The 16,228-nt window shown below is 38.9% G+C and overlaps 1 protein-coding gene across 2 annotated transcripts; it reads left to right on the top strand.

Moving 5' to 3' along the window:
* Window positions 1-950: 950 nt before the first annotated feature.
* Window positions 951-15,716, top strand: LOC137192321 (glycerol kinase-like). 2 transcript variants are annotated; one of them, XM_067602908.1, is made up of 20 exons: window positions 951-1,191; window positions 4,837-4,910; window positions 5,422-5,528; window positions 5,709-5,786; window positions 7,225-7,304; window positions 7,489-7,626; window positions 7,803-7,912; window positions 8,597-8,663; window positions 9,932-9,967; window positions 11,108-11,175; window positions 11,326-11,368; window positions 11,484-11,564; window positions 11,673-11,751; window positions 11,897-11,993; window positions 12,186-12,270; window positions 12,599-12,719; window positions 13,483-13,626; window positions 13,795-13,881; window positions 14,071-14,145; window positions 14,933-15,716. In XM_067602908.1, exons 1-19 carry the CDS (start codon window positions 1,138-1,140, stop codon window positions 14,142-14,144), a joined length of 1,623 nt encoding a protein of 540 aa, XP_067459009.1. In that variant the 5' UTR covers window positions 951-1,137; the 3' UTR covers window position 14,145; window positions 14,933-15,716. The 2 variants fall into 2 exon arrangements, with proteins under 2 accessions (XP_067459009.1, XP_067459010.1); XM_067602909.1 differs by lacking the exon at window positions 14,071-14,145.
* The last annotated feature ends 512 nt before the right edge of the window (window positions 15,717-16,228 follow it).

The raw sequence follows: 16,228 nt of genomic DNA, 5'->3' as shown, positions 1-16,228 counted from the left end.
TTAAAGCTTGACCTCAGTGCTCCTACGTGAGCTAAGTAAAAGACTAGGCATTGTAGAGTGTAATCGAGGTCATCAGGTTTATGAGCTTGACCATGTGAAGAGGAGAAACAAGTTAAAAGTTAAACACAACATGCAATCAACAGCCTCCTAAATGTTAGCGCTGTATTGTTTTTACAAAGACCTTTATTTTGTTGGCATGATCTGCAGCTGTCGAATACCATCAAAATAATGAGACAATCGTCATGTTTTACTACATACATTTAGTTTAAAATAAGGTCAGAAAATTGCAGTATCATTAGAACGAGGCCTGGAAGTTTTAACTGGGATGTGGCAGTAACAGCTGCTGACATCTCTGCTCAGACTTTTACTGTAATGATGACGCAAGAGTTATTCTCTGGAAAGCCCGAAAGTCTCTGTTTTCACTACAGAAGGCAAATCATAAGATCTAACTGAACTGTACAAACCTTACTTTCAATCAGCAATGTGCTTAAACAGTATTAAATATTCAGTGTCCCATTCAAAGTCTGTGGTTCTCAAACTTTTTCATGTCTGATAAGATTTTTGCTTTTAGATCTTTTATTACAGAAAGTGTATGAACCCCGTGACCACAACACACATTCTGTCATTGTGTTACTTATGGATGAAATTATAGTGAAAATAAATTATTCCCCTTTTCAGCGGGGACCCCCTTGAAACCCCCGTAAAGGACCCCCGAGGATCCCCGCACCTCACTTTGGGAACCACTGCTTTAAAATATCCCAAATCAGCTCAGTGTAAATTCTGTTTTTAGGGTGGATTTTCTTGTCTCTCATCACCTTTTGACCTCGAGCGCTTCTCCTTTTCTAAAGACGAACGTGCCCCCAAACCTGATTGGACAGCGCGCGGCCGACGCCTTCTGACAGGAAGCCAATCGTTCCTTGAGCACGCGCCGGTTCCGGTTCATCCTCTTACTTACTTGGTCGGTCGTCCCTGCCCCTCACGAGGAACCGTGGCTACCGCTGCTGCTGCTGCTGGAACAAACAAACAAAACACACACACTCTCACACACACACGGTTCCGGGGTTTCCAGCCGGCTGCAACGTTTTTTTAACGTTTTGTTTTTGAGTGTTTGGCCGACGGAGGGAAAGAAACGCAGCGATGGATCCGCTGGTTGCTGCTATCGATCAGGGCACGAGCTCGACGAGGTTTCTGGTGAGTGACGTGGTTCATCATTCAGTGGCTGAATGTTAACGCGCATGGTCTTTATTTAAGAAACTTCTGCGTTTACTTTGCACAATTTAACCTTCGACTCTAATAAACTTAATCTACGTCTCTGCTGTGTCGTCGTCTTGTATCAGGAGTTGTGTTTATTTCTGTTAAATTACACGTAGAAGCTTTTTGCAGAGTTTAAATCCCCTTCATGGCTGCGCCCCTGCTGGTTCATAAGCTCATCAGAACTAATCAGGTCTATTGCTAAGTGGGTTTTAAACATATGAGGAGTTTGACTCTGTATAATTATCTCGTTATCTCGAGAAAAATGAGCTTTTCTTATCTTGAGATAAGGAGACAATCAACGCGTGTCTGCTCTGCGTCCAGAAAAAGAGTTTGTGAGTTTGTAAGTTTTTAATGACAACGCAGTAAATCTAAACTCTGCTTAATAATATAAAATACTGGCTGGACGTTATGACATGTTGAAGTAAACATTAGGTAAGAATTACATTTCAGTGCTGTTGAAGTGATTAGAAGTTGTGTTGAAATGCTGTTCATCAAGGTTTGTTTACACACTTGTTGAATGGAGTTATTGATCTATATGTCTGAGAATTTAATCAGTGTTTTTAAAGAGTTTAAAATAAAGAATTAAAGAGTTTTTAACACATTAAATGCTCTCTGTGATGACGTCAATCTGCACTTTGTAAGTAGACATAAAGACATTTTGATCAGGCAAACAGATATTTGTTGTTTGAGGATTTCAAAAGTTTATAACCGACTTTTAAAGTCACTAAACCCGCTTTGTGAAATTTCCTTTAACGTCATCCTTCTCTTTCTCTGTCTGTACCTGTGTGAAAACTACCAATGTGCCACAGGATTATTTCCAGCAAATCCAAATTAATTTGTCTCTGTTTTTTGCCTATTAAAATTCAACCTGTGAAGCGATCCATGGTGAATAAAATTAGGTGACTCAAGTAGGTCAGCTGGAAAGATTCAGACTTGACAATGGACACAGGAGTCTGGTCAAGCTTTGTATAGATAAAAGTTCAATACAGTTTTATGTTAGATTTCTAAAGATAAGATGGGAAAGACATATTGGCACAACATTTCAATATAAACCTCTCAGCTTCTATTTGACTGAGACTGTTGTTACTGCTTGGCTGGTTTGCGATCACAAATCTCAGAACACAAGATTGAAACCTGATTTAACTTTTAGTTGACTGACAGATTTGTAGTACAAGTAATAACACCAGAGAACAACTGAATCCAAAGTATTAATATCTCAGATATCACATATCTTATCAGTCATATCTGTAAACAGTACACAGGAGGAAAAGCACGCTGAGCTATGATTAGCTGAGAAATACACACATGCTTATTTTCAATCTGTAACTCAGATTCTATAATTATGTGTGTGAAGATGGAGTCCAGTGTGTGACTTTACATTGTTTACTGTAGTAGTGACCAGTTCTTTCCAAAGAGTCTTTGACCCTTTGTGAGGCTGCTGGGTCACTGCTCATCTGATGACACTTTGGTCAAACACAGAAAAGGTAGTTTTGACTTGATGTTAAACTTTAACCTACATAGTTGTGTTTGAGGTACTTCGCAAGACTCAAACAACAATAAGTGAACACGTCTCTCATCACAGATGATGATGATTAAACCCGCAGCAGCGGCAGCTAAGGATCATTTAGGTTGTTGTCTGGATGGTTTGACCCCACATCTTCCAAGCTTAGCTTTAGTTTTATTCTTATGCGTAGTTTGTGTCACTTGAAACAGCAAATTAACTGTGATTTATTGACTTTTTATATCTGAATTTGATGGTGTCAGAAAGACTATCCTGACTTTGGTTTTAGCCAAAGTGTGTCATTGTCAGTTAATACTGTATGATTGGATTATTCAAGTATATTGACTTAGTTTGTATGACTTTCTTTAATACGTATTCATGTACAAATCATCATCATCACTTTCCAAACACTCACACTTCTGGATATTCCCACTGTTTACCCACAAGTGAATCATCTCTCATAGAAAATGTGAGACTATGACACATCTTATGTTACTTTTTTATATACTTTATTTGCATTAGATTCAGCATATTACAGACATGAAATACAATCAAAATAAAATTATATCACAAACTATGACTACGGAAAGTGAATCAAACCCTTCTATCTTACACAGTCTCAATACAAAATGAACATACATTTAACCGAGGTGGTGTTTGTTTCAGGGTAATTATATTCACTTGCATTATATTGTACTGCACATGTGCATAGCCTATACGTCTACATGCAGGCAGATGTGCTCACTTAATAGTTGTTTCCTGTAAACTGAGGAGACGTAAACTGTGTGATCTTCGGCTTCTATTTGTCATTTCCTGTTAGCAGACAAGACATTAACCTTGTTTTTTTTCCCTGTCCTTTATTTAATCACATAGTTTGAGTAATTTGCAGTTTGGAGACAATCTGCCTTCTGTGTTGACATAGACAGATGGTTTGTCAGTGAAACTGTTCAGAATGAGGATTATGGATTATCTTGTTTATCTCTATTTGTAGATTTGGAAAGAGTCTTTCAAAATATATTAATTTTATATGTTAAGCACCACAAACTAGATGCCACTACACACTGTTGGGGTGAACAACAAGCATGACAACAATCATTCGGGGATTAATTAGATGGAGTGATAACACTCAGGCTACATAGAATACGTCACATGTTGTCTAGGATGTATTTAATCATTGATAAAAACTGATCCTCTGTCCTCTACACGTAGATTTGTAAGAGTTTGAATAGTTGTGTTGCAATTTGAAACACAAAATGACATCAGATTTTCCTCTTTGACTTGCCAGGTCATGCGTCTTGTCCGTTTACGATGGCGTGAGGTTGTTCCTGTCTGCCGTCCAACTGCAGAACTTTAACTGAATGTTACCCTCTCCTTTTACATTGGTGTCGAAGGGTTCAGTTTGGAGCCTGCCTGATTTGTAATCTGTGTAGCTGTCTGCTTAAGAGAGTCAAGAGTTCAAGGTTGTGGTCTGACTGAAAACTGCTTGTGGGTCAAACGTCCTTCATGGTTAATGCTCTCCAGTTTTTGTTAATGTTGTATATTTCTGTGTTGAAATCACATGACTTGTCATTTTAAGTATTGTCTGTAGCTGAACTGTAGGCCTGGACTGCAGTGTTATCAGGAGGCTTTATCCTATAACTAAGCAGAGGAAATGCTGACTTCTGTCTGACTGTAGGTTCCAACTAATACGTTGCCTCATTTTAATTCCTCTCATCTCCTGTAATATGGAGCAATTGTTTATTTCTGCTGTCTCTTGCGACATGCTGGGGATGACGTTCATGTCAGGTGTTGCGCCTGCAATGTGGACTGAAGAAATCCACCCCAATGTTAATCATCATCTCTCCACCCTGCCTGGTCAATCATGTGCTGTGTCAGAAGATATCAATGAAAGAATAAAACCTCCCCTCACTACACCAAAGTCTAAAATTATGTTATTAATATTTTTAACAAGAACTTTAACCAAACTTTGTGCCTAGTTAGAAGAAACTCTCTCACTAGAATGTTCCTGTAACCTTTCTTGCTCTGTACCTTGTTTATTTTTTTTTTTAATTTTTCTTCTCATGAGCTCCGTTTCTCCGCAGGTGTTCAACGCTAAAACAGCCGAACTGATCAGTCACCACCAAGTAGAGATCAACCAAAGCTTCCCAAAGGAAGGGTGAGTCTATTGACCCAGATGTAGTTCTAAAAAACATACTGCATATATTAACAGGAGTTACAATAACAAGTTACAATTTAACTACATTTTACATTAATCTTTGACTTTATTTGATGTGTGAAATAAAATTGAGTCCAAGGTCCGGCTTTTATTTCATTATTTTATTACACAAAAAGCTGGTGGTGTGATACTACTGTCAACTCTATTTTAAAATCTCTGTACAAAGTACAAAAGGCTGATATATTTGACACAACCTGTTGTAATTAATGTAATAAAACATCCCAGGAGGAAATAAAATACTCATATCACCTGTAATTGGGTCACCTTACCCTGTATGTAGGTACATCTATGTTTTATAACAGAAACAATAGTTATAAAAAGTGTAAATATTGGATATTTGTTCCTCATTTAGGACATGTTTGGTTCAGACCATGTGCATCAGCAGCCACCATAGATTAACTACACTGTATTTCGTGTGTTTTCATGCTGATTTGTGTTTTTTTTCAATCAGCTGGGTGGAGGAGGACCCAAAGGAGATAATGCAGTCTGTCTATGAGTGCATGGAGAGGACTTGTGAGAAACTCTGCCAGCTCAACATCGATATCTCCAACGTCAAAGGTGGGGACGCTGCCGGTTGGCATGTTGCTACTAGTCTTGAGTGTTAACCACACCAAGCTGTGGCTGTCTACACCTGTACCTGAATGAGAGAAAACAAATTGTCTGTTAACCACACCTATCAGGAAGGACTGTGGGTGGAGGTGGGGGGCTCTATTGACTTTGATGATGTTGTTTTTTCAGCGGTGGGGGTGACCAATCAGAGAGAGACGACCCTAGTTTGGGACAAAGAGACCGGAGAGCCACTCTACAACGCTATTGGTGGGTGCATTTTACATGTGAATGAACACATATCACTGCCAGATATTCCTATTTACATATGTATTATTTGATGAAAAGAAAAGGATTTAATTTAACTGTATTTGTAGCCAGACATGCACTGAATCTAGACATCCTCCTTCAACTCAACCAGCAAGTTTTAGTGTTTTTGTAAAGATTCTTTTATCTACAACGTCTCCGGATACAAACCTGTGCAGTATCAGCCTCACTATTCAACGCCTCTCAGCTGTAACATATTTCATTGAGCAAAGACGGAGAGTATGTCATCTGGAAATTAGCGCAGAGCGTGACCGGGTTGCTTCAGATTGTAGTGTCGTGTGTCATGTCTCCGCCCCGCCACCCACTACCATCCCACCACACACCGTCCCATGTGACAGTGATTCAGTGTAAGAGCTGAACTCATGCAGTGACCGCCCACTCAGAGCCTCTGTGCTAACATTACAAGCTAAGAGAGGCTTTCATTCTCACCCCTCAGGCCTTTTTAGTTTCAGCTGGACGGACGAGTTTATGCACAGGTTGTTTAGACTTCCTATTGGTTGTTGTTTAGCTGGAATGTGCCTGATGTGTTGGGGGTGGGTCGTCAACTCCTTCAGTGTACACAATGATACTTAAAGAGGCAGGAATGTCCAGTTACCTAGTCAGAAGCAACCATGTGGAAAGAAATGTGAGGGATCTGTTAGATTGTTCTGATAGCTTACCAGTCGATTCTTTCTCAGTGTCCCCATTGTTAAAACCCACTTTTATGAATTTCCCATCAAGTTTAATTAAATCTATCACACAATGAGGAAAGTTGGACTCTATAAATACCTTCAGAACTGACTGGATAACTCAAGAGCATAAAGTAAAAGTGACAATAACAGTGAATTTGACGGCAGTTTGCCTCATAGTTTGATGCACTAATTTACTGTTGAAATAAGATATTTGGGTGAGTCATTAAACAAATAAGGAAGGAGAAAGGCTAACGGGAGGTTTATTTGCATGGAAGAGAAGTGAAGTGGGAATCTTCAAAAAACCAAGATGGTTTTATTGGTTGCAGTGGTTATTTTTGTTTAGTGGTACAGCAGGTGATCACCTTTAAAGTTAAAAACTGTTAATTTTATTCTATTTCTACTTCTGCTAACAGACGTGTTTCTGTTTCATCCTGTCTCTGTTGTGTCTTCGTGGCCCAGGTGTGGCCTCGGCATCGTTGGTTTAACCTTTTGTTTATGTGGCTGACTCTGCAGAACTGGTGCTGCTGGTTGTGCAGGCTATAGTTTCCATTTTGATATCGAGGTTTTATACCTTATAATATATCTGTTTATGATGGGTGATTTTTCATTTGCTTCAAGTCAAGTTTTATGAAGCTGTCTGAGCAGAATTTAAACTTTAATCTCAGTACTAAATTTAAAGTGTGATTCTTCCTCCTCTGCTGTGTGTGTAGTTTGGTTGGACCTGCGCACTCAGTCAACAGTGGAGAGGCTCATCAACAAAACTCCAGGCAGAAACAAGAACCATCTCAAGGTGAGAGTGATGGACAGGAAATGTTTTAATAATATTTTTTTGGTTTCATTTTTGATGGTAAAAATTCTAGATATCACTAAATTCATCCAATTTTCTGATATTTGAGTATCTGCCAGTCAGGATTTTTGCTTTGGAATAAAAGCAAACACTCTAATCTGAGTTTCTACTGTCCTCATCTGTCCAGCATAAGACAGGTCTTCCCATCAGCACCTACTTCAGTGCAGTGAAGCTGCGTTGGCTGCTGGACAATGTGGACGAGGTGCGACAGGCAGTGCTGAGCGAGCGCGCCATGTTCGGCACAGTGGACTCGTGGATCATCTGGGTAAGAGCCGCTCAAAGCCTGCAGCTAGAACTTGCGACGTAGCCTGAGAGAGATGCTTTGTGTTTCTCTTGAAATGACAGAACAGTTTTTTTTTTTTTTTTTTTTTTTTTTTTTTTTTGCTTCCTTTCATTTACCATGTTTGATCCACACTTAGCCCAGTGTTATTTTTTCCTCAGTGCCTGACTGGGGGCAGGAACGGAGGGGTCCATTGTACAGATGTCTCAAATGCCAGTCGCACCATGCTCTTCAACATTCACACCATGGACTGGGATCCTGAACTCTGCAGGTGAACCATGTGATGAGCATGTGAACAACTGCATTTAACATATTTGTCAGGCCTCAAAGATACACACAGCAGGTTTTTACTGAGAAATACTGAATGTAAACGTAACTGTAGATTGATGGTGTTGCTGTGTCTACACTAAAACTCCCATAGAGAGTCTGAACTTTTAAAGGGGGCATATCGGGCACATTTCCAGGTCTTTATTTTTTATATTCTGGGGCTCTACTGGGATATCTTTGCATGGTTTACAGTTCAAAAAACGTATTTATCTTATACTGGCTCTTTATGCAACCCCTCAGTTCAGCTTCTGGCTGAAACAGGCTGTTTCAGCTTCTTTTAGCTAAGTCCCCCTCCTGATGAGCCCACTCTAATCTGATTGATTAACTGGAAGCTATGTGGAACTTTGCCCATGTTTAACATAGACATTAGACAACATAGACAACAGTATATAAGCGGCAGAAAATCACATAAAGCATGTTAGGTCCCCTTTTAACAAACAAATCACTGTTTCATTTCCAAATCCAACCACTATCAAAATACAGACTGTACTGTTGGTCAGTTCAATTAAAATGCACATATTTATCTAGTCTGTCTTGTCTTTTGGCTGCTAATTCATGCACACATGCATACAGTAGAGGTGCTTTCAGGTTTGGTCCGTTATAAACCTGCATGTTGTTCTGCTTCTAGGTACTTCGATGCCCCAATGGAAATCCTCCCTAAAGTCAGAAGCTCCTCTGAAATATACGGTTGGATGGTAAGTTCAGTTAACCTTCAGACCTCAATCTGTGTGTGTGTGTGTGTGTGTGTGTGTGTGTGTGCCTTCTACAGTCATAAGACATTATTGTGAATGGTCTCATGAAATATGTTAGTTACTGTAACAGCCATATAACTTGATAAGATTAAGCGTGTAATTCTTCAGAATATCAGATAATATACTGATAGTAGATAGTGAAGTAATAAAGGTTTTCCAGCTACAACATGACTGTCTTTTTAATTTGACATGATGATCTGTTATCATGAGTCGTTGTTTGTCGATGCTCAGATCTTATCTCTTGACCACAACATTGGCTTTCGTGTTAAATTGTTTTTATGCAACATGCACCTTGCCTTGCAGTCCAGAGGTCAGCAATGTGGCAGCTTTGTTTGTTTTCCTCACTTTTATGGGTCAGATTTTTCTTACGTCAAAATGGGTTTTCTTACTGTTTGGAAGCCTCCACGTCCTCCCAAACGTACCTTTTTTAATGGCGGCTTGTCATTTTGGGGTGAAATAGAGACAAAGAGACAGTTTAGCTCTTTAGCTGTTATACTTTTGCTTAATTGTACAGTATTATCCTGATGTTTGAAATAGCACTATTCAGTCTTCAGTCTTGTATTTAACTGTCCAGAAGTGAAGGCGTTGCTGTTATTAATATGTTAACTGTCCAAAGAGATCATAAACTGTGGGCAGCCAAAGGTATAATCATAGATAATCAATTACCTATTGCATAATAAAATGTTTTGCTATTTTTAGAATTACAGTTTCCTGTTAACAAAGTTAACTATGTATTACATCACTGGGTTTTATTCCATTAAGCTGTAAGTTTACATTGATAATGTACAGCAGAGAACATTTCATTGTTCATGTTCAAGTAATAATAAAGTAAATCAGTCCTTAATTATATGAACTATTTACATGGATGTTTTTAGCTACAAACAGATATTATATTATAGTTACTGACACTATTAGATGTAATTAGGCAACTATAAGACTTATTTCATCTTAATAGTTCTGATCATAATTAGGGCTCCATTTGCAAATCAGGATATCGGCCTGTTTGTAGCGGTGGATTATGGGTATTTCTTAATACAGGTACAATGGCTTGTGTCCCAACAGTCACATGTTTGATTCTCCAGTAAGGTCCATTGATTAGACAGTAAACAACTATTGTACATATAAATATACTTGCGGTTGATTGTTACTGTGTGTTCTGTGGTTATTTCTCCAAAAATCTAACCACATGTCTGTTTCTGTCTTCTAACCAGAAATCTGGATCTCTTGCAGGAGTTCCCATCTCAGGGGTAAGCACCTTCCCACGTTACCTAACTCTGTATGAAGAGTGACATCTGGTTTCCCTCCAGATGTGTCTGAGTGACAGTTTTTACTAGAGCGCCACAGATACTTTGGCTGGACTGAACAGCTGTTCACTGACATTATATATTATAGTATATTGTGTCAATGCATATGTCAGTCTATAAACCTTTAGACATTTCTATACTGCAAACATAATTTTTAAGTATTATTGGTTGTGTTTTTATGTATTCAAAGCTCATATTTTTGTGATATAAGCAGCTATAAACCACAAATACAATTTAATTTAATTTCCAGTGAGGTTTACTCAAAGCATTGTGCTGAATTAAAGCCCAGTGTTTCAGCTTCCTGCTTCATCAAGGGTCCAAACAGGAATATTGAGTTTTTATACATTTTCAAGCATTGCACGAGGCATCATATAGAATATTTACATCAATCAGTAATCAATCCATCATCTGCATCACTTGTATTGTTACTTGTGTTCGCTTTAGGCATTATTGTGCCATCTTGTGGTTAAGTCAAAACAAATCAAACCAGCCAAAAGAACAAACAAAAAATCTAATTCCAGTATAATTTCCAACAAATTGTATCAAAGCTGAATAATAACAGTTAAAATGGAACTAAAGAAGCAGACTTGAGTTGTTTCCTTACAAGCTAAGTTTAACTGTTATTATTTTCACAAGCAGTTTAAGAGGTTTATAGTCAGAAATTTGCTGCTAATGTAATAATTCTGACATGTTTATTTATATCTAACTATAAAATGCTCAGTACATGTCACAATTCTTCAAGAACCAAATTTAAGGGCTGTTTAATGTTTTTATGTTTTAAAAAAAATTATAATTTAGCTGGCATAAATTCTCAAATATTAATATTGGTGTCGGCCTCACAATGCCAGTACTGGTCAGACTCTAGTTTCAGGATGAAGCTTGATTTTGGATGGATGGTCAAACAAAACATCCCTGTGATGGACGTTTTTCACTGTTTACTGGTATTTTATAGACCAAACGATCAATTGATTAATCTAGAAAACAATCAACAGATTAATCAGTAATGGAAATAATTATTAGTCGCAGCCATAATTCATGTACTGTCAACGTACGGCCTGCTAACAACGACCTTTCCTCCATCAGTGTCTCGGCGACCAGTCGGCTGCTCTGGTTGGTCAGATGTGCTTCAAAGAAGGCCAGGCCAAGAACACGTAAGCCATCCACACTTTTCTTTATTTCTCTGCAACATTATTGTTTTCATGGTGTTTTATGGAACAAAAATAGCAAAACTAAGTCTACATTTGTAAGGATGTCATCGCTGCAACAGTCAGGGGTTTCTAATCTTGTCTTATCATGTGAAGGTACGGGACCGGTTGCTTCCTGCTCAGAAATACAGGGACCAAGGTAAGATATGGTGCCAAAGAAAAATATTATTAGCACTAATTAAAAAGAGCAATTTCCATTTTTATTGTTGTTGTTTCACTCTTTTGTTGAACATGTTTTCCTCTGACTCTCTCAGCCTGTTATGTCAGACCACGGCCTGCTGACCACAGTTGCATACAAACTGGGAAAAGACCAGCCTGCCTCCTACGCTCTAGAGGTTTGTGTGAGAGCTTTCATGCTCATTCAGAAACATTATGAGTCTACCCGGCTGATGCGTTTGAGGTTATTTGGGTCCAACGTTTTTTTTCCAACATCTTCCTCTCAGGGTTCAGTGGCCATCGCAGGGGCAGTGGTGCGATGGCTGAAGGACAACATGGGCATCGTGCAGTCTTCCTCAGAGATCGGTACATAAACCGTAGCATCTTACACCTAAATACTGGACTCACACTCATTAGTCATTCATAAACACGATGCATCACAGTTCTCTTCACCCCTGTATAATTTGAATAACAACTCTTCCTCTTATCTTCCCTCATCCTCTCATTTCAGAGAAGCTAGCCGCTGCAGCAGGCACGTCTTACGGCTGTTACTTTGTGCCGGCTTTCTCTGGACTCTACGCCCCATACTGGGAGCCCAGTGCCAGAGGGTGAGACAGTCAGCTGTGAAAACACACGTTCATGCTGTAATTTGACCCTGAACTGAGGAGCAGAAAGAGAAATCTTGTTAATAACAGTGTCAAGAAATTGTTATTTTCTTGTATTAGTTCAGTAGATTCTCACTTTCTTTCCCAAAGATCGTCTTACTAACAACATCTGCTCTCTCTTTCTGTGTTTTCCAGCATTATCTGTGGACTCACACAGTTCACCAACAGGAACCACTTGGCTTTTGCTGCTCTGGAGGCTGTTTGCTTCCAGACCAGAGAGGTGAGCAGCTTCTTCTTACTTCCTGTTTACTTGTTTCCTGATTTAAATACTGTTGTTTTTGTTAGTTTAGTATTTTCCATTGTATATCCATCTTATGACTTCTTAACTCCCCCTGTTATATCTATTTTATTTCTATTATGTGTTTTTATGCTGTAGCAGCATTAGTTATGTGCTTCTTTTGCCAGTTTCTCAGAAGAATCGTACTGGACAAAGCAGTTAATATTCATTTTACCTGCATTTAGAGCTGGTCAGGTGTTAAACTATTCATGTATCTGGTATCAGCTGATGTTGGTTTGTGTTTAACTGAAAGGCACATCGTGTGTTTCAGATCCTCGATGCGATGAACCTGGACAGCGGCGTCCCTCTGACTCAGCTGCAGGTGGACGGAGGCATGACGTCCAACAGATTACTGATGCAGCTGCAGGCTGACATCCTCTGCATGCCCGTAGGTAAGAAGACTCTCATAACACACACATACACACACAATAAATCCATGTGCATTTGTAAAGGGTTTTATTTACTGTTATTAGTGCAAAGATGCAATCCAGACAATTCTGTAACTTAAGGACGGACACGAGTAAAGCAAACCTTAAAACAACTCATGTAAAATCACAGCTGAAAAGGTAAATCCCTCTTTCATGAGGGATGTAGGTTGAAGGTTGAAGTACAAAGTGTGTCAGCAAGAACAGCGTCACTAGAGTTGTCTCTCATAGTTCAACAAATCAGTTTTTGTCAATATGAATAACCTGAATAACCTTCATTCTCTGTCTGTCTTCCCCGACTTTTGTCCCATTTGGAAACAACACATGAACTTCGACACACATATATACACTAAAGTAGGATAAGACAACAAACTGTGTGTACATAGCTGTGTACACATTAGTTTAACCTAAACTGACATTACAACGTCCATCATACTGTACATATTTGTGGATACCAGGATACATCTACTGCTTTAAATACTTTCTTATTCTAAGATGCATCATTAGAATATATCAGTGGAAGCTTGTACCTGCAAAGTATAAATACACAAATCTAATAAATAGGGACAAATGTAGTTCAAACATTTTGCTGCTGTTGTCTTTTCTACCTGATCTAACCTAAATAATGTGTCACATACATTTGTCTTTTCTGGTATTAAAATAAACAATTACATTTCCTAGATTGTTCCTAATTTTTCTGCCTATGTGCTTCTTCCTCCTGCTGCTCCAGTGCGACCCGACATGTCGGAGACCACGGCTCTCGGTGCGGCGATGGCAGCTGGGGCCGCTGAGGGCGTAGGCGTGTGGAACCTGAGTCCCGATCACCTCCCACACATCACATCTGTGAAATATGAGCCTCAGATTCACAGTGACGGTAAGAAAACTCAAGAAAACTCAGAGAGACAGTGTGATAAACATTTTAACTACTTGAACCAGCTGATTCTGACCCCGCGAGTCAAGGGGGAGGCCGTAGTTACTTCAGTTTTATATGCTGCCATCTAGTGGACGTTACTATCATGACGCATATCTGTCCTCATCACAGAGAGCGAGTTCCGCTTCGCTCGCTGGAAGAAGGCCGTCCAGAAAGCCATGAACTGGGAGACTACGGAGCCCTGCTGCAATGCAAACGGTACGCAACTGTAATATATGTGTCTTATTTAAAACTGATAGAAGACGTGTCATCAATCTGAATTATTCTTAGTGTGATTTTTCAGCCTAATTGTTGCGTATTTTGTCCTGAAACCTCGAGCGGTGAACAACTGCAGGAGTCTGACCGTCGTCCATCTTGGATGCTCTCTCTCTCTTTCACTGACAACAGGTTTAGGGAAGAAGATGAACGGCAGCCCCTGGGGGGTCCCTCCCACCCCTCCCCCCACCAGAGTAGACCCCTAAGGTCCGGCATTTGCTGCTGCTGCTGCATGCCATGTGTGACTGTTTGAAGTGCAACACCTAACTTTATTTTGTGCTCTGATCAGGGTATCTGCAGGTCTTAAAAGCATTTAATTCAGTTTACTAAAGAAAAGACCTTTAGAAGATGTTAAAGGATGAGTTCATGATTTTGTAAGTCTGTCCTAAAACAACAGAAAGGAGCCCAAATGGACATCATATTTTCATTCTTTAGCCTAGTTAAAAAGGTCTTTAAAGGTGTCAAATTAAAGTTGATGAACCTGCAGAAACCCTGTGATGCAGCTGACTGTGTGTGTGTGCGTCACTAACACGGTGTGTTGAAGGTTTGGGTCGATACAGATTTGTCTTTATACTGATATTTTTTAAGTTGCTCTGACAAAAACAGAACCATCACTGGACACTAACTCTTTAATGATGAGTAATGATCTAATATGATTAGTTTTAGCTTTTAAAGGAGAATAATTATGACTTTATCTGACTGTAAATACAATAATTGAACAATTGAGTAAATGTAGGAAGAAATGTGGTTAAAGATCTTCCATCATATCAGTTGTGGATGATAAATGTCTGAGCTGTCTGTATCGGTCCAGACTTCCTGTTTGGCATGTTTCTGTATTTACCACTTTTTTTTTTCCTGCTGAAAAGAGGGTTCACGCACGTTTGGTCGCAACCATTTCTTGGAACTAACTGCTTTGCCTCTTGACTTTGTTATCAGCCACTCTGTGGATGTATCTGGATCACGGTGTCTGATATTTTTCTTTTTCACCTCACAGATCAGGAACAAACTGACTGAGGTACGAAACCCTCTTGGAAGACTACTGAGGAGGAAGACCAGAAGATGAAACGTGCTCACAGTGAACATATATATATATATTACAGGACTTGACGGCTGCTGGATGCGGTCGTTTTGAGTGATATGTAGCCCTGCTAGAAGTAGCGTCCAAATGAATGTAGAGTTTTATCATCAACCTCAAGTGCCAACTGGAGAGAAGACTGAGGAGCTTTTTTTGAAGAAACAGAACTGTTGCGATTTCTTTCGTCTTCCTTTTCTGAAAAAAAGGGGAAAAGTGTTCTTAGCGTTTCCTGTAAAAACTATGAATTTGCCTTCTATTTGTAAGGAAAGCAGCTGTTCATAGTCTGAAGTGTCACTATAATGTACCTCAACACTGTAACAAAAAGGGGGATACTGTACTGTTTTTTCTTTTTTACCATTTGCTCTGTAAATAGTGCTAATTTGTACGTTTTTTTTTTCTTCTAAACTTTGAGATGTACTAAAATCCAAACACTCAACTGATGTTACAAATGTGGAGTGGGATTAATTCACTTCTTGAAAACAGTTACTGCTCGTCCTCTTTTAGGAGAGAAAAAAAAAAATACTTTGACAAATCATTTAACTGGATCTTTACAATGAGAGTCAACTTGTGTGTGGAAATAGTGGTGATAGTCGTGACTGCAATAGAAAACCTCATGTCAAACTGTGCAGGCTCATCACAGCACTTTATAATTTATCCTGTGTGTGGAGAGTATGATTATGAGAGCCTTGCATGTTTTTTTTTTTTTTTTTTTAAAGGGAATAATTTTTAACCAGTTTATTTTTATGAAGGGATTTTTAAAGTTCACCATTACTGAGGCCAGTGTTAAGACTATCACTCATGTCCACAAGTACAATCCAGAAAGTAAAAGTAAACATTTTGATTCAACTCATACAATTTTATATTCAGTATTTTTTTTTAAGCTGCCTTTAAGATCCGAGTCATCACACACTAATGAATCTTGAAGCTCGTTTTAATGCAGGACGATATAAATATATTTTATACAAGATGTTTATCCAGATTTGTCATGATTTTAAATGAATGTGTTGCTACTGTATTCAATCTTTGTGACTGATTTACTTAAAAACCTGTGTTTAACTTCCATATGTACATAATTTCCACAAGTCCTATTTGTAGCCTTTTTTTTTTTCCTCTGTAATTTGTTTGACATGATGAACAGCAAGAGTCCTTCAGCTCTGCTGGAATGTATAGATTCTGTGATGAAGACTTGACTTGTGTAATAAAAGTTAGTACATC

This window comes from Thunnus thynnus, chromosome 11 (assembly GCF_963924715.1).
Source record: "Thunnus thynnus chromosome 11, fThuThy2.1, whole genome shotgun sequence".
NCBI classification, from domain to species: domain Eukaryota; kingdom Metazoa; phylum Chordata; class Actinopteri; order Scombriformes; family Scombridae; genus Thunnus; species Thunnus thynnus.
Note: the sequence above shows the minus strand (reverse complement) of the source record. Positions and strands in the feature narration are given on the sequence as shown.